The sequence below is a fragment of the Ziziphus jujuba genome, chromosome 10 (assembly GCF_031755915.1).
Source record: "Ziziphus jujuba cultivar Dongzao chromosome 10, ASM3175591v1".
Classification (NCBI taxonomy): domain Eukaryota; kingdom Viridiplantae; phylum Streptophyta; class Magnoliopsida; order Rosales; family Rhamnaceae; genus Ziziphus; species Ziziphus jujuba.
This window is the reverse complement of record NC_083388.1, coordinates 1,420,190-1,441,162: the sequence shown is the minus strand read 5'-3', so window position 1 is coordinate 1,441,162 and position 20,973 is coordinate 1,420,190. Positions and strand designations below refer to the sequence as shown.

At 32.7% G+C, this 20,973-nt stretch overlaps 2 protein-coding genes across 3 annotated transcripts; one reads left to right on the top strand and one right to left on the bottom strand.

Moving 5' to 3' along the window:
- Positions 1-2,542: 2,542 nt before the first annotated feature.
- On the bottom strand, positions 2,543-9,231 carry LOC107410389 (protein HIRA). 2 transcript variants are annotated; one of them, XM_016017817.4, is made up of 10 exons: positions 8,736-9,231; positions 7,855-8,130; positions 7,346-7,597; positions 6,875-7,272; positions 5,722-6,739; positions 4,843-5,053; positions 4,389-4,629; positions 3,530-3,652; positions 3,126-3,243; positions 2,543-3,015 (listed from the first exon to the last, which is right to left on the bottom strand). In XM_016017817.4, exons 1-10 carry the CDS (start codon positions 8,841-8,843, stop codon positions 2,674-2,676), a joined length of 3,087 nt encoding a protein of 1,028 aa, XP_015873303.3. In that variant the 5' UTR covers positions 8,844-9,231; the 3' UTR covers positions 2,543-2,673. The 2 variants fall into 2 exon arrangements, with proteins under 2 accessions (XP_015873303.3, XP_024926514.3); XM_025070746.3 differs by lacking the exon at positions 8,736-9,231 and having other exon boundaries at positions 7,346-7,600; positions 7,855-7,996.
- A 3,941-nt stretch (positions 9,232-13,172) lies between these two features.
- LOC107410384 (5-methyltetrahydropteroyltriglutamate--homocysteine methyltransferase) lies at positions 13,173-18,737 on the top strand. The gene is made up of 12 exons (XM_016017811.4): positions 13,173-13,373; positions 14,190-14,543; positions 14,646-14,733; positions 15,037-15,164; positions 15,254-15,645; positions 15,747-15,910; positions 16,464-16,544; positions 16,696-16,862; positions 16,957-17,062; positions 17,148-17,398; positions 17,482-17,683; positions 18,044-18,737. Exons 1-12 carry the CDS (start codon positions 13,243-13,245, stop codon positions 18,410-18,412), a joined length of 2,433 nt encoding a protein of 810 aa, XP_015873297.3. The 5' UTR covers positions 13,173-13,242; the 3' UTR covers positions 18,413-18,737.
- Positions 18,738-20,973: the final 2,236 nt, after the last annotated feature.

The following is a 20,973-nucleotide window of genomic DNA, read 5'->3' as shown; positions in this document are numbered from 1 at the left end:
GGAATTTATCATTTAGTTACCACTTACCAATAAATGTGCCATGCGGTGCGTTTTGGTTCCTTTCTTTTAAAAAAATAATAATAATAAAAATTCATTATTATTACTGTTCTATGGTTCTAGTGCCTCTATGGACATCCTAATTAGCTTTGAATCAAACAATAAGCCATACACAACATTCATCTAGTACTAATTGCCCTTAACATGCATATTAATCCAAGGTGGCTAATTTTATTTTTCGATGTAAACTGAAATAACCTTATTAGTTATTATAATATTGTTATCTTACTAAATGAAGCTAGTTTTGAAATTGGTTTGAATGTATGATTAGATTGTCCTTCCAAAGCTTTTGACCATTAAGGTACTGTATACTAAAATATGATGAAAAGGCGCTTGATCCAACTATTTATAATAAATAATTCACCAAAAAAAATATGAAATAATCAATAAATAAATAAGCCGTCACTTATATATGGATACTAGTGAGTTCTATATTGTCATTTTAAAAGTGTTTTTGACTTTTTGTTATTACATGGTGACTACATCAAGATGTTTTTGTTATTAAAATAACTCAGCCTGGCTCATTAGTCTTAAATACATATCTTATTTATATTTTACCAAGAAGATAAAGATAATTACATTTCTCACATTGCCAAAATATAAGATTAATGTAAAACATAAAAGACCTTAAGCCTAAAGCGGTTTGACATGGTAGCTAGCTAGCTACTACACCTTGCCAAAAGGCACACAAAAACAGTCGATCAATTCCTACTATACATAAGAATATGGAGAATGCTCTTTTTATTGTTATTTTTATTTTTATTTTTTAAACAATTTTTTTTTTTTTTTTTTTTTTTTGGGTTGGCATGGTAAAGCAGTAATTAACTTGTGCTCTATATAATATCAATACTGGATTTTCTCACAAGGAGAAGAGCACACAAGTAAGTGAAAATGAAATTGTTGGTGATCATAGTAGGTACAATGACCATGACTATGTACCAAAGGGATTGCTACATTCTACACCCCACCCTACGTTAGTAAGTACATATATCTATATAAAATTATATAGGTATATATGTAACTAGTTCAATATTATTATATATGTATATAAAACCACTTAATAACCAATACGTACGTGTATAGTTATACGTATAAAAATCATATATATATATATATATATATATATATATATATATGTATATGTAGCGTCTGCATGCAAAGGAAAGGAAAAACATGAGAATTTGATGATAGCAGCAGCAGGGGATGGGATATGGGAAAGCAAGGCAACATGTGGAAGATCATATCTGGTGAATGCATTGGCCCCACTAACAAATACAATATACCCAAGGCTTGTAAAGAAGGTGAGCTTGCGGTTGACATCGTGGATCGCTGTGAAAATTTCCATGCAACAGTTACCCTCTCTCTCTCAAGAAGCTTTCCTTTAGATTTGCTAATTTGGATGCCGGAACTGTATTCTCATTCGATACCCACTGTATTCGACTACTACTCTAGCTACGTGTATCATGTCCAAAAATATTCTTTCAAATTTAAGTTATACATAATATTTCGGCAAAATACATACATAAATTTAATTTTTCTATATATTTGAAATTTATATATATATATATATATATATATAATTTTTCTAAAATAAATAACGAAATCACTTATTGAGTAATGGATGACACACAACTTACCATATAAAATCAAAAAAATTTATATTTTTGCATATTCCATCCAACATGATGAATATATGTCATTCATTACTCAACGAGAATTTTATCCACTGTATCATTTTTATACAAATATACTATATTTGTATAAATACTATGCACCATAGCTTATAATGTATGTTGTATCGTTGAAATTAATTCAATATATATATATATATATATATTTGGTATGTAGGTTTTAGCAAGGCGACCGATTGAGTTAAAGTTACAAAGGGGAAGTAGTAGAGCAAAGAGGATATTATCATGCGAATCGAATTGAAGCTGTATAATCTATATATATTTCATATTGAATTAATGACTAATGATGTCATAATTATTAATCTATAGTTTTAGTTCGGCAAAGATATTTAGTTTAAATTCAACTAATTAATTTCCCCTTGGAAATCTTTAATTATTTGATTAATTTGTGTGTCTTGACGATCGCCCATGGAATAATTAATTAATTTTTTTATGAAAGTAATTAATTAATTATTTAAAGAGATTAATATGACAATAGTAATAGTATCCCAAGGTTAACCCCATGGCTACTTAGTGGGTAGAGTTTCAGGGTTTGTTCTTGTTAATTTAAAATTTGAATTAGTAAAATCATTAAATTAAAATTTAAAAAAAAAATCAATAGTTATGGTGTTTACTTATTTATTGTTAAATAAAAACAGTAATAAAAATTTGAATAGAGGGTGCATTTGACTCGACATTATTTTAATTTTAAATCCACATGTTACTTTGATTTCTTTTCTTTTTTTCTTTTTTTTCTGAAAAAAAATATATGTATTAATAATGCACTTACAAGTTTTATATTTTCAGAGGAAAAAAAAAAAAAAACTTATTTTATATAACAAGTAAAATTGCTGAACGAAAATCAATATAAAAAAAAAAAAAAAAAATACAATATGTAGTATGACATTCTTTAGGACCATTTTTTAAGGGTCCCTAGGCAGACGCCTTAGCTGCCTTGCTCTTCCGCCGGTGGCGGTGGTGGTATTTGAGAGGAGTCTTTTTGACCTGTTTCTGCAGGAACAATCTCCACTCTCTCTGTTGATGCAGAGGCAGGGTCCATTTGATCTGTTGCTGCTAATTGGATGGAGGGATTTATTGATGGATTAGCAGCTACTTCAGGAGACCTTGCTGGTGCTGTTGCTGTCTGAGTTTTCTGCTCCATCACTGTTTCAACATTTTCATATTCTGAGAGGAGATCCATAAATTCATTGAGCAATCTCTGGACTTTCCTGTTCGATGCCATTGCTGGAAGAATGTCTTCTCTTAAGAGTTTATGTTTCATCATTCCCTTCAGAGACAAATATATGAACATTAAGAAGCTCAGATTCCAGACAACCATGAAAGAAACTGCTAAAAATTGGATATGACACAACTAAGTTTTTTTACACCAAGGCTTACAAGCACAAAAGGATCCCATTCCAACTTCTTTGTATCCAAAGAAGTATCCTCTGCCATCCCGGTTGGAGGACCAAGAAAACTCTCACAAACTTCTCGCAGCCGAGACTCGTCTGCTTCTCTGCAATTGATGAAAACAATCATGTTTAACGTTCAAAACTATTTACACTAGCAAGAAATAAAAGTATGCAAAGCATGAAATAGGTAAGTTGAAAAACTGAAATTTTCACAAAATTTCAATGATTATATCTTCAGACAGGAGCATCCCGAGATTACAACCGAAGGAAATTTTTGTTTATTGAATAATATTTGCATAAAAGTAATATTGTGAAATATATCAAACTGTCACTTGACTTCAGAATAATAAAACTAAGAACTTACTTGTATTGGAAATGAAGGAAAAGTACCTTGCAAGAAATCGTACGTATGATAGAAGACATTGGCGATATTCATTAGGGGACTTCAAAGCTAGAGAAGAAGCCAACTGAGCTTCCAAATGAGCTCGTGTCTGCACTCCATCATCAGTCACCCTGCAAAACATGCAATTATATCTCAGAATCAGAACAAGATACTGGATACAGATGTCGTAAACATCTATTGGACAAAGCTATCTATGAAATAAATTGAATCGAATGTGTTGTCGTCGAATCAAGTATATGTTGAAATATGAAGGAGAAGAGAATAGAGACCAAGGAAAGCAGAGGGTAACCAAGGTAAAAACGAAGAGAGAGAGAGAGATTAAACAAGCAAGAGAAATAAAGGAAAGCAAGTATAAAAGGGAAACTATAGAGAAAAAGTAGAGGAAAATCGTAGATATATCATATATTGAAGACGAAAGAGTAGAGAGAGAGAGAGAGAGAGAGAGAGAAATAGGAGGAGATATCAATATGAGAGAAACTAGAGAAGAAAATAAAGAGTGCAAAAAATACAAGATAAGGTATGGGACATGAATGGAATGGGCATTCCACCTTCAATTTCATGGAGTAAACATTCCACAGGAATACCCATTCCTAATTTTCTGTCAGCCAAACAAATAAATGATAATTCTACAGGAATGCTCATTCCATCCCAAGGTTCATTCATTAACCAAACACTGCCAAGGTGCTGTATCAAGGTCTACTGTTGAGGCTTATTACGAGCTATTGTCAACACTTCGAGAACTTATATGGATCAAAAACTTCATCTAAATTAGGCTTTCATCTGAAGCGTCATCATTTGACATAAGGTTTTCTAAAAGAGGATCCATAATAAATAAAAATTACAAACCTGCTCCAACCCGGTTTTCTGGCCAAATATTTCCTAACATCAACCTGCAAGGCAGCCAGCTCACCACTCTGTACTGAACCCAGATTCCAGGAGCTTGCAAAATTTGATGCCGGGAAGCAATCATCTGCAACCCTCAGCCAACACTTGAGACTCATATCAAAAAGGAAGGCATGGCGGGTGGCCAGGACAACAAGAGGTGAACCAGACCTTGATAACTTTACAGATATAACTTTGATTGTCCCTAGGAAGAGTAAAAATGAAAAAGGAAAAAGAAAACCATAAAGTAAAATAAATAAATAAAAAGAACACACACCAGTAGCATGACAAAGTCAAAATTTTATATCTTATGGATGTAATGCAGGAATTAAGAGAGAAATAAGAAGAAAAAGAAATGGAAGGAGAATTAAAAGAAAAGGATCCTGAATTTATCAGAAGTTTAATTGTGCTGCAGTACCTAAATCTTTTGCTGATGAGTTTGGATTAGAAGCAAGCAGAGATGCCAACGAGTCATGAAGGAGACAAGTACGATTAAAAAGATCCCATAAATATAAGGATCCTTTTTTTGTGACTAACAACAACTTCCAGCACTCGTCACAGTCTATAAATGTTGCTGCAGACCCCGTTATCATGGTTGGCACAGCACGTCTCCCACACTTTGTGTAAACCTTTCTCAAAGGAAACAAAGTATAATACACATAAGGCTAGAGCTCAAATATATAGTGTTCCTTTCCATAAGTATTTACTTCATATAGCTGATGTATAAAAAAACTATCAAGCAAGCATTCATCAGATTAGAGTTCATGGGTAAAAAAACAAACACAAAAAGTTGTCTCAACCAGGAAAAGGCATATAATCAGTAATTTACACATAACAAATATGGAGTACTCTTTTTACAGGACCATAGGCTTACATTAGTTTACAGAATGACCTTTATTTCAAAGCATGTCAATCCATAAACTGAAGAATTCATTTCTATTTTCAATGGCCAAGAACCAGAGATGCAGAATCATATAAAATCTAATAGCAGAATTTTTTATCAGTATTAAAATGATAAAGAAAGAAAAAATTAAACCAACAAAGAAAAAAAAAAATGGATTTATACTTTTTACGATGGGAGCTACAGAGTTCAGCATAAAGAATGACGTTATCAACTTATCATTAAATTATCAGTGAAGTGTATAATAGAGGATAAATAAAAAGTTTATCACATGCATCTCAAGTAACATTTCGAAAAAATATTTCGCAGACGGTTCAAAAGTGAGCAAGTGACAAGAACAAAATAAATTCAATACAAAGTAAATTCCTATAAGAGTGAAACAGACTTTTTGCCTACCTGTAGGCATCCATCTTCACACCCAACAGCCCAGAAGTTAGCATTACCAGCTAAAACAGTGACTTTCCCAGAGATCCTATCAGACCAAAGAGTTAGAGGCCCCCTCGTACAGGTAATTTCTGTTTCTTTCATGATGAATGTACTTCCCATGCCAACAATATCATTCAAAGCATGTTCCCGTGGACGAGCTTCTAAGCAAATTGGAATTGTATCTTCCCCTTCTTTCTTATCAAACACCCTTATCAAAAGACTAGTACTGGAAGCATCAGATGAATTGGAAGCCTTCACACTACTTGATTGTTCCACATTGATGTATCCATCTTTGCATGTGGTACTAGGAACCTTCTCAATAACCAGACTGTCAGTAATCATAGCTCTAGTAGCAACCCCAGATCGCTCCTTCAAATCAGAGCTCCTGCCAAGTGCTCCCCTCATAGAATTTCCTCTAAAGCCACAATCAGCAGGAGCCAAACCATTATCTTCCTTACCATGGTCAGACAACACAACAAGGAAGTCAGGTGGATGAGATTGACCCCCTGAAGAAATATCTTCTTGACGAACAGGGACTCCAACTGCTTCAGGAATAATCCTTTTTCTACCATCAGGCCGTCTGTATTCTCTTTGCTTCACAGGACTTGAAATTCGGGTAGATCCTGGAACTTTATTCAAGCCTTCGCCAGTAGCTGCCCCATTTTTCTTCCTGTCATCAACTTGAGGCTCAGAAGCTTTTGTTGCAGCTCCCACATCAACAGAAGGCTTTTCAAGTACCTGACTTTGCTGGACATCTGGAATCACTTTTTTGTTAGGGGCTTGCTTGGCAGAAGCTGCTTCAAATAATAGCTGAGCTGGGCTTTCTGCTAAGTTCGCTTGTCGACCTCTAACATCACCATAACGATTTTTCTTTAGCTCGTCTAATTCAACATCACTTAGCCTATGGCCAAGTTCTTTTGCCTCAAAATGGAAACTAGAAACTGAACCGTCCAAGGAACAGGCAAAGAGTGAATAACCATCAGGACTCCTGTTTTTAAGAAGAAAATTTAAAAATTAACACAGTCAGTAGCATAGGAATAAGAATGGGAAGTACAGTAATAAAAATTAAATAGAGTATGATGAACATAGTCGTTAGAATACATTCTTGAAATCATAAGCATACCAGGATAAATCTACAACACTTTGAGTAAAAAAATGCTTTGCCACAAAGAGAGGGCGGGGACTTGCAGTCGTCCATACAGTTATTGTCCGGTCCTGGCTCCCAATAGCAATAACATTATATGGTTGCGGTTCCTTGCCTCCAGACTTTGAAGCCCCATTTGTCCACCCCACAGGCGCAGTTTTCCCTTCTTGAGCATTGGTAACATTCCTCCTAAACATTGAATGATTAAATTTCACGACAATTACAGGAGCATTGTGTCCCAGAAAATCAAATGTGGCAGACCACTCCCCTCTTTCCAAAACAGGTGCGGAATGCCTTGGTTTCTGGAACCCATGAGTAGTAGTAATGAAATGGCCACAAGGTGACCATCCAAGCCGCCTGAAAAAAGTAGATCCCAGCTGCAAGAATATATCACGGTTAGTAAATAAAATCAATGCTTACTCCATAGCATGAGAATCAGAAGGGACATACTGATTTTGTCCAGTGACCATCAGTCCTGTGAGCGAGACTCCAGTCACTAGTTCGCCAAATAATGACAGTTTTATCATCTGATTGACTAGCTACAAAGGAGCCAATTGGATCCCAAGTAACTCCTTTAACCAGGCTAGAGTGGCCCCTAAGAACAGCAGTGCAAATACCATTGCTCATATTCCAGATATGTACGGTGTTATCTAAACTCCCACTGGCCAATGTCGAGTCATCAGGAGACCAATTAAGATCCACCTACTTTAGGCATGGAAAGAAACTCTCAAGTTAGACAATTCACAAACAAGAGAAATTCATACAATTCACTTAAGAGCGTAACAACAAACTGGAATTATTGGCAATGTTACACAAAACGTTTACTGGTATCAAAGTGGTTCCTGTAAAACAAACAGACATGACCTTATTTAAAGAAACATGGCCCATATATGCATCATGCATGAAGCAAAATAGACTTGGTTCAAAAACTATAGATAAATTATAGAGTGATGCATTACCACATCTGCAGTATGCCCTCTCAATGTGAGTGCAACTTTCCAATTCTCAACATCCGGGGGCTCTCCGCTGCCAAACTCAGTGGTTCCTGAACCAGGCTTCCTCTCATGAACCAAAATCACTTGATCATCAGAGCCCGAAGCAACATAACGACCATGCTTAGCCCATCTAACACAGTTGACGGATCCGAAGTGATCACGAAGCGTTGCAAGAAGCCTCTGGGTTGATTCTTCATTATTCATATCTCTGCCAAGAGATTTCATGTTCCATATCCGGACCTTCGATATAAAAAAGTACCAAAAATGAGGCAATGCCAATGCAAGTTGATCGATCAAAAGAATCTTAAATATGACCACCATCAAATATATCCAAGGTAAGACCTTTCACCTCATCAACCAGGAATTATGGCTGTTCCAGTATAATGCATCAACACATCATGCAAGATAATGCAGCTAAAGATTATTGAGGAGTAGAAAACTCCTAGAAATCCATCAGAAGATTTCGCTGGAAGTGAAGGCCAAGTAGCCAGTAATACTGGTAAAGAAAAAGCTTTTGCAACTTGAATTAGGATTAAGGTCATAACTTGAAAATTGCTTTTATGTTTGTTACTTTGTTGCATTGGTTGGATAACATTTGCATCACATCATAATCATGCAGGGGTTCAAGTTACGGTCCAAGCTAAAGAACAAAAACGATTATCATTGATTTGAAGTTGCACAAGTAAAAATTGCATAACAAAACCCAAATAATTCAAAGGCTACATGACATAAATACTAAAATTCTTAATTATACTTTCCACCCTTCTTCCTGCATTTTGCAACCAACCAAGCAACCACAGCAAAAAAGAAAAGAAAACAAAAGGGAGCGTAAAGAGAAAGCAAACCTTATGGTCACCACCACCAGTAGCGAGCCTAAGACCACCAGGCTGAACATCAATGGAGAAAATTTGCATTCCCTCATGTCTTATCCAAGTGGGTTTCTCTGCAATCATGGTTCCCAAGTTTTTTTTTTTCCGGTTTCTCCGAAACCCTAACACGGCATTTCACTTCAAATCAGCTCCAAGTTGACGTTTTTACAGAAAAGAAGGAAACCCTTAACGGAGCAATAATGATTAAAGAAGAACCCATTTGTTTGTTCTCCACGAACCACCTTTATTACACGCCCAGCCTTTTTGTTTTTGTGTTTAAAGGCTCTTTTTTTTGTTTTGTTTGTTTTTGTTTAAGTGCAGCAATGGCTTCGAAAAAGCAACGAACACAAACTCTGAACTAGTTGTGAAGAAGAAGAAGAAGAAGAAGAAGAAGAAGAGCGAATTGCCAGATGGGAGTTTTTGAGTTTTGACTGTGTTGCACTTCAATCTATCTTTTAACCGAATCGATTGGGGCTCGAGTTTTAGGGCTTAAAGGTCAAATTGTAATTTTCTTTCAAAAAAACAAAGCTACGGGTTTAACGGATTTTTAGGACACTATTAACCCCGACCCGAATACCCGAAAATTATTTTATTTTATTTTGTGTTTCTTTAAAAAAGTTGTTTCCATAAAATTGGTTTTACAAATTTGATAAGAACCTAAAAGCAAATTAATAAAATTGGAATCCGAACTTAAATTATCATTAAATAATTTCATCAAACTGTGAATTTTTTTTTTTTTTATAGCATTTGCATGCATCATTTTCCTGCTTTACATTGCCCATATTTTCCATTTTTATTTTACTAAACATCCAATGAGACATGAAACACATCGTTTCATGGTGTAGAGTGGAAAAAAAATCGACAGGGAAATTTGTGTCCAATAAAAAAAAAAAAAAAAAAAACAAAACAATACACTGTAGATTCGAAAAGGGGTAATAAAGATTTCATGGTTTAAGAGTCACTACAATCAATGATAAGTTTGTGTATAATCAAACATAATTTTCAACATAATTTTCTTAATCAATCATATTAAATTATATGTGTTTCAAAAAAAATATATATATATATATATATTAAATTATGTTATTATATATTTTCTCCACTTATAAATAGAAGTGTCATTTGTTCATTTATACAATATAAATACCATTATAAAAATATAATTATATATTCACAACTTGGCTTAAAAAAGAGAAATAAACAAACATCAAATTATTCATATATATTCACGATATGTTCCCTATGGTAACTGGGTTCGTGCCAAAAATTCGAGTTCCTTTTGTATTTCCTTCTTGATCAATAACAACCGAATCAATAGTTCAAACCGCACTCAAAGGTAGGGCATTTTCCATTTTTATAGGAACTTCTGTATCAGAAACAATGGTATCTCCAATTATAGCCTCTTTGGGATGTAAAATATATCTTTTCTACGGTGCTCATTTTTCCAATTATGAAGCATGGCTAAGTGATCCTACTCACATTGGGCCTAGTGTCCAAGTGGTTTGGCCAATAGTGGGTCAAGAAATATTGAATGGTGATGTAGGCGGTGGTTTCCAAGGAATACAAATAAATAAGGGGTGGAATACCACACAGAGAAAGTATACCTAATAAAAACGCAGTTTTTGTAATTGGTACATGTTTTCATAAACCACCCATAAAAACCATATTCTGGCTTTTATCTGGAGAATATCCAACAATTGTTTCCATGGAATGAATAATTGATCCGGATCCTAAAAACAACAATGCTTTCAAATAAGCATGAGTAATCAAATGAAATAAAGCCGCTCGATAAGACCCCATACCTAGAGCCAACATCATATAACCCAATTGAGACATTGTAGAATAAGCTAAACCCCTCAAAAAAATATATTTTTGAGCATGGGTTTTTCTGATCCAAGTGTATCTTATTTTTACCACGAATGATTTTCCTTGGTTAACGATAGTTGTAGTTTTGCCAATATCTGCGGGTTCTTTAATTTTCTTTCTCCCTCATAGAGGGAAATAAAACTGAATTCTTTTTATCTCCAAAAACAATATACATATAAATAAAATTATATAGATTGTGTCTTGTAAACATAGTGTCTCTTCACATTTCAACAATTTCCCCATATATAGGTTTAAAAAAATCCATCAAAAGTCATTCAGCTGAAAAAATAAATAAATTATATGATCTATCAAAAGTTTATGTTAATTGTATGGAAAACAAAAAGTTTATGTTATTTTTCACTTCCATTGGTGGAGTCCCTTAGGCTTTTTCTTTAGTGCTGCAAATCAGGTCTTCTTTCACCATGATGAAACTCAGCCACTTGAATTAGAGGATTAATTTAGGAATTCCTTCAAGCTTCAAAAGATACAGCTATGGGAAAAAAATATATATATATGGTGATCTTTGAATCACTTATTTTGATATGATCCTTTTATAAATTTGTAATATATACAAAAATTGATTGATATATATGATTTTAAAGTGATTGATGAAATTTAATATTTTGATTTTTTTTATTAAATTTTTACTACATATCAAAATATTTATGAAAGCATCGTATAAAAATATATTTTATCTCATAGCTATGATTGTTATGTATAGAATTTAGACTTCTTTTTGTTTGATATGGGAGTTGTAGAAATTGGAATTAATTTGAAATTATTATTTTATAACTCACTTCTTGAATGAATTTTCCCTTTCAAGTTTCATCCATCAATATTCAATGGTAGTGAAAGTCCTTTTCGAGCTTCCATAAATTCTGTAATTCCCATCTTTTTATTCCAATTAGAATACATAAACCTCTTTTTCATTCCTTCAAGATGCAGAAAATAAACCAAAATAAAAATTAACCAACAACAATAATAATAATAATAAAGAAAGAAATTAAACATAGTTTTCAGTGCATTCTGGTCCTATCTCACCAACCACTGAATTTTATTGTCAAAGGCAATAAAAATATGGAAAGCAAAAACAAGGAAAAGTTAAGATTGAGTAAAAAGAATGCAACTTGATGTAAATCAGTTGCCTACCCACCACTAACCCCACCAACATCATGAAATGACATTGAGTTATTAATTAAAAATTAAAAAAATGAAAGATACTTTGTAAAGAGAAATGAAAATGGATAGGAATTTTTCACATTAAGGTTTGCTCATGATTAGGATATTTTGGATGGTTTGTGTTTCTCATGACCAAATTATGACATCTACTTCAAGTTGACAATTCACAAAGCAAATATACAGGGACTAGCTGTAAGAGATGTAGCATCAACTTTACCATTCAACATTAATTTCTTATTAGTATTTGATGTGAATTCAAATTCAAGATTAATGCTTGAGATAACTATATTAATTTTTAATGTCAATGTATTTATGATTAAAAAAATAAATAAATATGCTTTATATATATATATGAATAAACAATCAATATCAAGTAAAAACCATTTTATTTTATTAAATTAAATTTTATTTTTTATGATTATTATATTACATTAATGGTAAAGATGTAAAATTTGAATAATGATTAAATATAAATTTAAACATACTAAAGTATTTTTTAAGAAAAATAAATCTGTTAAAATTTAATAGTTAATAAATATAATTTTAAATTTTAATATTTTATATTATTTAAAAGTTAAAAGTAATCATATTAATTTTTATACTAAAAGTTTCATATCAAAAATTTTATTTGAATCTAATCATATATAATATATTCTATGTATTTGTAGGGACATTTTGATGGTTAATGCCATCGTTTACCAAACCCATGAGAGAAGGAATAAATTTGAATTTTGTTTCTTAATTGCTCTTAGCAAAATATTGGTACACCTACATATGCAAAATGCTAAAAAGGAAAAAGAAAGAGGAAAAAAAAGAAAAAAAGAAAAAAAGAAAGGACAATTGTCCAACAAGAAAACAATGCTATTTACGAGGTTGGTAAGACCACGCAAGTGTTCATATAATAGATGATTAAATTTATCAACTTAAATGCTATAAATTAAACAAAGAAAGTTCAAGCGTAAATTTATATTGTCGTATCAAATCCAAGCTTGAATAATACTCTAGATACGTACCACATTATTAAGAATTAAAATCATTGCTTATAATTTAAATAATAATAATAATAATAATATTCTCTACAAGGAAGAAAACATAAAGAATAAATAATAGTAATAAATTAAAAAAAAAGAAAATAAAAATTATCTGCAAATATTATTATCGGTTATAGAAATACGAGAATTTTATGGAACACCGACCATATCTAGAGGAATAATCTATTTTGAGTATGTAACAGAAGAAATCTCATTATAATTACAAAGAAGCTGGTAAAAGCAAAACAAAATAACAAAAATAATAATAATAATAATAAAAATAAAAATTAATAATATTGGATCCAAAATGGGTACAGTTGGTCAGAGAGTCCGAAAGAGAGAGAGAGAGAGAGAGAGAGAGAGAGAGAAGTGATAAGAGGAAGTAGCACTAGAAAATAGCAGTATAAATGCCCCAAGCCTCTCTTAATTCACTCGCGCCGTTGAGGTCCTCCTTGAGAATTTCCATCACCTTTGGCTTTGCCTCTCTCCCTTTATCCTCTAACTGTCTTTCATTTCTTCGTTTCTCCTTCCCTACTAGGTAACATCCCAACTCCAATTCCTTCTGTTTCTTCTGAGTTCATCGTTAACATTGATCAAATATTTGTATTTTCGTTAATGGGTTATCATAGATCTGAAAAATACATGCTTTTATTTTATTTGGGTTGTTACCAATTCTTAGTTTTGTGATAAATGTAATTGTTTGTGATGATATTAAATGCTTGAAGTAGAGATTTTTGCTAAGTTTTTTCTTTCTGGATCTTTAAGAATTATGCTTTCATCACCTCTTTTTTTTTTTTCTTTTTTTTTTTTAATTTTTTGCGGGTTAGTAAACAGAATGGGTGAGTGAGCTAGAGAGTTTGTTGTTGTGGATCTGTTTATGTTGTATCTTCTGCTAAATGCTAACCATTTCTTTTGTCTTTTTGTTTCATTTGATTTGATTTGGTTTACTTTGCATTTAGTGTTGGAATATGGGATTTTGAATTAGAGTGTAGTATGGATCTGAACTGGAGAGTTTGTACTATTTGTTTTGCTGAATCAAGGTTTTGGGACATCTGTTTTGTTCGCGCTATTGTATAATTATGAATTGTAATTTGAAAACCAAGCGAAATATTTAATGCCTGAGCATGCAGATTCGAAAAAGATTGGATTTTTCTTTTATAGCATTTCTTATCAAATATAAATCTGTGTGCTTTTACAATGCATATGTTCCTTATACTAAATAGAATCTAGGATCAACATTTTTTTTTTTTCTTTTTCTTTTACATGATTGTATACAGTTTAAAATTTAAACCTCTTTTTCGTATTAGAAATTAAAACTTTTTTTTTTCTTTTTTTGGTTGTAATGTCTGGACAGAGCAATGGCATCCCACATTGTTGGATATCCTCGCATGGGGCCCAAGAGAGAGCTCAAATTTGCCTTGGAGTCTTTCTGGGATGGGAAAAGTAGTGCTGATGATTTGCAGAAGGTGTCGGCAGATCTTAGATCATCAATCTGGAAGCAGATGGCTGATGCTGGAATCAAGTATATTCCTAGCAACACATTCTCCTACTATGATCAGGTGTTAGACACCACAGCCATGCTTGGGGCTGTACCCCCTAGATATGGATGGAATGGTGGTGAGATTGGCTTCGATGTCTTCTTCTCCATGGCTAGAGGAAATGCTTCCGTTCCTGCTATGGAAATGACCAAGTGGTTTGACACCAACTAGTAAGTGGTGAACCATGATCTCATATTCAACGTTATTGATAAATAGCTTATATTTGTTAAGCGTTGAAATCAATCAACTAATGACATATTTCTTTGGTGTAGTCATTACATTGTTCCAGAATTGGGTCCAGAAGTTAAGTTTTCCTATGCATCTCACAAGGCAGTGAATGAATTCAGGGAGGCTAAATCTGTAAGTTCAGAAACTTTAATTTTTTAAATTGTAAAAACTTATTTAATATTAAGGAAAATTAATATCTATGGGTTAAAATTAGAATTTAGAGCAAAGAATAGAGATGACCACAACTATTGTGTTGCAATTCATCTACAAAACAATTTGTAGGGGGATATTTTAGATTATTATATTCATATTTGAACTGTTTTTTATTAAACGAGTATCAATATATATTTGCAGAATTAATAATTCATATAATCAATTACTGTTATAATTGCTAATATGAGTATTTTTTCCCTTTGTTATCTTTCTGCCATGCAGCTTGGAATTGATACTGTCCCAGTAATTGTAGGCCCTGTGTCTTACCTGTTGCTATCAAAACCAGCAAAGGGTGTTGAGAAATCCTTTTCTCTCCTCTCCCTGTTAGGGAACATTCTTCCTGTCTACAAGTAAGTACTTTTAGGGACATCTGTATCTGTAGTTTTTCTATACATTCAGTTGTGTTGTCAGTTATCTTAACCTAGAACACCTCTTTCAGGGAGGTTGTGGCTGAGCTAAAGGCAGCAGGTGCTACCTGGATCCAGTTTGATGAGCCCACCCTTGTGAAGGATCTTGATTCCCACCAATTACAAGCATTTACTCACGCATATTCCGAGCTAGAGTCATCTTTGTCTGGCTTGAATGTTCTGATTGAGACATACTTTGCTGATGTTCCTGCTGAGGCATTCAAAACACTTACCTCCTTAAAGGGAGTTACTGGGTACGGGTTTGACCTGGTCCGTGGGACAAAGACCCTTGATTTAATTAAGGGTGGATTTCCTTCTGGAAAGTACCTATTTGCTGGAGTGGTTGATGGAAGGAATATATGGGCTAATGATCTTGCATCTTCACTCGATACCCTGAGTGCTCTTGAGGCTATTGTTGGTAAAGGTATTTATCATTACTTTAGTTTCTATTGTGAGTGGAGAATGCTTGTTATCAGGCAGAAGTTTAAGTAATACTATCTTATTATCCATTATGTCCTTCGGCAGACAAGCTTGTGGTATCTACATCCTGCTCTCTTCTCCACACCGCTGTCGATTTGGTTAATGAGACTAAGTTGGATAAAGAAATCAAGTCATGGCTTGCATTTGCTGCTCAAAAAGTAGTGGAAGTTAACGCATTGGCCAAGGCATTGGCTGGACAGAGGGATGAGGTTCTATCTTCTCACAATTCACTATTTTTCTTTTATTTTTTCCAGAGCTAGAAATGAAACATTTTCAGTTTTTAATTGAACTTAATTTAGACAGCTCTTTGATATCTTATACAATCCATATAATTTGTTTCTGGTATTAAATGGATTACCTGTATGATTGTGCGTCAATAAGTGGAAAATTGGAAAATTATCTAGAATATATATGCATGTTCCCCTAAACTTTACTGCTGGATTTTGCTTAAACATCTACTGTTTACCATCTTTTTTTTTCTTTTTTTCTTTTTTTTTTTTTGTTTGGGCTGAAACAACTGCCGACCATCATATTCTCATGAATATGTCCCGTTTATCATCTTATGAGATATAGATGTTCTGAAATATCATGTTACAGGTTACCAACTAGTTAATCTTCAGGTACAGTGAAATCATTCTTTTGTGTCAGGATGCTTGTTGTAATTCTTCATCCAGGAGACTTAAATAGATTGCTTACCTTAAGGTTCTTTTATATTATGATATAAGCTAGTTGTATGATATTGGATTACCTGTATGTATCCAGGCATTCTTCTCTTCCAATGCTACAGCTCAGGCTTCAAGAAAATCCTCTCCTAGGGTGACAAATGAGGCAGTCCAGAAGGCTGTAAGTTCTTTTCTGTTTTTTTGTTGCCCGTCCCCCCACCCCCAAAAAAAAAAAAAAAAAAAAAAGGGTGCATATTTCTTATGTTTAGTTATGCTTTAAAATGGCTTGCAGTGATTATTGTAGTAACCTGAATTATAATTTGGCTGCTTAGGCTGCTGCTTTGAAGGGCTCTGACCACCGCCGTGCCACAAATGTGAGTGCCAGGCTGGATGCTCAGCAGAAGCAGTTGAACCTTCCAATTCTCCCTACCACCACCATTGGGTCTTTCCCACAAACAATGGATCTTAGAAGAGTCCGTCGTGAATTTAAAGCTAAAAAGTAAGCAATTTCCCCCCCAATTTTGTTGTCTTAAATATCTTTTTGACTGTTATCTTAATCTATAATAACTAAACTGGTTGCTGTAATATTTTAGAATCTCTGAGGAAGAGTATGTCAAAGCAATCACGGAGGAAATTAGCAAAGTTGTTAAGCTCCAAGAAGAGCTGGACATTGATGTATTGGTACATGGAGAACCAGAGGTGAACTCTAGTCTCAAATAAAATGACCTAATAGTTCAACTACTGTGAGTATTAAAATCTTCTTACTGTTCCATCTTGCCAACAGAGAAACGATATGGTTGAGTACTTTGGGGAGCAGTTATCTGGTTTTGCCTTCACTGTCAATGGATGGGTTCAATCTTATGGTTCCCGTTGTGTCAAGCCACCTATCATCTATGGAGATGTTAGCCGCCCAAAGGCCATGACTGTGTTCTGGTCTTCATTGGCCCAGAGTATGACTAAGCGACCCATGAAAGGAATGCTTACTGGCCCAGTTACCATTCTGAACTGGTCCTTTGTCAGAAATGATCAGCCAAGGTTAAGAAACCGTCCCACTAATTCCTTAATGGTTGTTTATCAGTTTCTTGTTTCTTAATGCTTCTTTGTCTGCCTTTCTTTAGGTCTGAGACCTGCTATCAAATTGCTTTGGCCATCAAGGACGAAGTTGAGGATCTTGAGAAAGCTGGTGTCACTGTTATCCAAATTGACGAGGCTGCTTTAAGAGAAGGTTTGCCTCTAAGGAAATCAGAGGAGGCTTTCTATCTAAACTGGGCAGTTCACTCCTTTAGAATCACCAACTGCGGTGTCAAAGACACTACCCAGGTTCAGCTCTAGACTTCGTCATTATACTATAAATTTAGTTTCATACTGGAAAAGATTTTCAGTCTAATTTCTTCGCTACACATAATTTTGCTCATCTTAAATTTAGTCAAGAATATATCAAAGTGTCAGATTTAAAAGTCATTTACCAAAGCTTCAAATGAGGAAAAAGCTAAATATCTAAATAAGGAATGCTCTAGTTTTGCCCGTAGTTATGATCATTTTGGATGCATTAATGGAGTATATAAGAAAAATTTATCAAAGTGGTGGCAATTCTTTTTTCTACAAGATGAGTATTCCTGGAATTATTTAAAAAAGAGAGAAAATACTTGATAGTTCTTCTGCATTCTTGCCTTTTGACAGATTCATACCCATATGTGCTACTCAAATTTCAACGACATCATTCACTCCATTATCGACATGGATGCTGATGTGATCACCATTGAGAATTCTCGATCAGATGAGAAACTTCTGTCGGTGTTCCGTGAGGGAGTGAAGTATGGCGCTGGCATTGGCCCTGGTGTATATGACATCCACTCTCCAAGGATCCCATCCACCGAAGAAATTGCTGACCGCATTAACAAGATGCTTGCTGTTCTTGAGAGCAACATCCTCTGGGTGAACCCAGATTGTGGCCTCAAGACTCGCAAGTACACCGAAGTCAAGCCTGCTCTCAGCAACATGGTTGCTGCCGCCAAGCTTCTCCGCCAGCAGTTGGGCAGTGCAAAGTGAGCTCTTGGCCTGCTTGTCGAATAATGTTATCATGAGTAACCCCTTGATAAGGCGGTCTTTTCCTGTTGAAATTCAAATAATGTATCGGCTTTGTTTTGTTGAGCTTTTTTCTTCTTCTTAAGTTTCATTACTAGGATATGTAGTAGATTTTGCAATATTCTTGATGGTTTTTTTTTTTTTTTTTTTTTGTTTTTTTTCCTCTATAAATGAACATCAATATAAAAAAGAAAAATAAGCCATGTATCTCTTTTCAAGAGCTTGTGATATATCTTTTCTATGACAAAGTACAAGTGCCATTGGTGGAAATTCTTTTCTTTTGGCCAAATTTGGTTCAAAACTGAATTCTTATATGATATTGTTCGACTCAATTATTTCAAAAATACAGTTTAGAAAATTGAATTGAAAAGAAAATATGTATATATATATATATATATATATATTTATAAACGAATTTTTTTATATTTATTTATAAGCTTACCGCTTAACCCCTAAATCCTATTGTGCTTCCTTTCCTTGCTCTTTTCTAAGGGCATATTCTGAATTTCCTTTTTGCAATTTTCTAAATATTTTCCCCAGTTATTCATTATTTTCATCTCTTACTTATCTTCAATCAAAATTGTTTATTTAATTCAATATTTATCTATAATTTGATTCATACAACTCTTATATGCTTACCATTTTAAATATAATATTTCATTACAATTATAATTAGTTAAGACATGCATTTATTTAATAACAATTTAAATAAAAATATGCTTATTATAATATTTAACTTTATTTTGTTTTAACGAAGGTGATGTCGAATTGTTACTTTATTTTTATTTTTATTTTACTTTACTTACAATTCTTGTATTAGTTTTTTTCCCCTAATTTTATTATTATTTTTTTTCTTCAAGGAGTGTGATTTCTGTTTAAGTTATATATATATATATATATATATATATATATATATATATTTGCAATCAACCTATTATGATATCATATTTAACTAGATCATTGAAAGCAGATTTAAAAAAAAAAAAAGATTAGAGAAAAAATAACTTTAATTTAAAAAAATATTCTTATTATTTTGACTACAAGCAATGAAAATATTGTATTTCTGTATATAATTTTGTATCTTGGAAAAAGCAAAAATTAAAAAACAACTCTGTGATATTTTATAAAGGTTTCCCCTTGAAAAATTTTTCTGAATCCGCCGCTGATAATAATAATTGTATTAAGTTGATTAAAGTATTTGCTCAAGATTGAGCTTGAGTTTGAATGGAAAAAGGAATCGAATAAAATAACTAACATATGTAAATTGTGTATTATTAACTATTTAATTTGCATAATATACAGAAAAGAAACTATATTATTTGCATATGAAAAATATAGTAAATGCGACAAAAGAAATTAATGCATGAATAGAAAAGATATATATTTTTTTTGGTTGGATAGATGAATTTAATATCATGTTTGTTTGAAATTAAAAAAAATGAAATTTAATTAGCCAACTCAATGGTTATGAACTTGATATATCCCAAATCTTATAAATCAAACTTTTATTTTTTTAAATTGTTTATAAATAATATGAACCGTAACAACTGCGTCAGTAGCCCAATTGTCAGGAACTGCTCCATTTGCATTGATCCGGGTTCGACTCCCGGCTGGCGCATAAATATATTTTTCCTAATTTTTTTGTCCAAAAAAAATTAAAAAATAATAATAATAATAAATAAAAGTGTAGCTATATATGTGAAAAGATAATTACTGAAATACAACATTAGTGAATAGAGAATTTTTTATCTTTTTAAAAGCATGTGACTTATCTTTCTATGACAAAATACAAGTGTTATTGATGAAAATTCTATTCTTTTGGCCAATTTCGGTTCAAACAGAATTTTTATATGATATTTCAAAAATACAACTTAGAAAATTGAATTGAAAAGAAAAGATAAAGAAAACAAAAAGCATTATAATGGTAATTGGACTAAGTTCATTAAACTGTTTGCTTTAGATTGGTTTCGAGTTTGAAGGGATAAAAAGGATCAAATATAACAAATAACACATGTAAATTGTATATTATTAACTATTTTATTTGCATATAAAAATATAATAAATGCCATAAAATAAATTAATGCATGAATCAAAAAGATAATTATTTTTTTTTTGGATGAATAGATGAATTTAATATTATAACTGAAAGTAAAAAAAATGAAATTTAATTAGTCCACATAATGGTTATGAAATTGATACATCACAAATTTTATAAATCAAACTTTTTTTGTTTTCTTGAATAAACATATAAAAAAACTTGAAACATAAATTGTAGCTATATATGTGAAAAGACTATTACTGAAACTGAAATACAACATTAGTGAATAGAGATTTTCTCTTAAAAAATTTTAACAGTAACACATATAGACTAAAATAAAAAAAATTAATAAAAAAACCAAAAGGAAAAAAAAAAAAAAAATTGTATACAATTGCATCCATCCAACGTATTTTCACTATCTCCACTCCAAAGCATTCACCTGATTGGATATATCTACTCAAAAGGGCGTGGAAGCAATAAAATAGTT

Bases quoted from the DNA above. Each gene is read 5' to 3' on its own strand.
- LOC107410384 (XM_016017811.4), top strand. From the start codon at position 13,243: ATGCCCCAAGCCTCTCTTAATTCACTCGCGCCGTTGAGGTCCTCCTTG. The intron at 14,544-14,645 runs GTAAGTGGTGAA...TCTTTGGTGTAG, and splicing joins AAGTGGTTTGACACCAACTA to TCATTACATTGTTCCAGAAT. The intron at 17,684-18,043 runs GTTCAGCTCTAG...GCCTTTTGACAG, and splicing joins GTGTCAAAGACACTACCCAG to ATTCATACCCATATGTGCTA.
- LOC107410389 (XM_016017817.4), bottom strand. From the start codon at position 8,843: ATGATTGCAGAGAAACCCACTTGGATAAGACATGAGGGAATGCAAATT. The intron at 7,273-7,345 runs GTATGTCCCTTC...ATATTCTTGCAG, and splicing joins ATGGTCACTGGACAAAATCA to CTGGGATCTACTTTTTTCAG. The intron at 6,740-6,874 runs GTATGCTTATGA...TCTTAAAAACAG, and splicing joins AGTGTTGTAGATTTATCCTG to GAGTCCTGATGGTTATTCAC.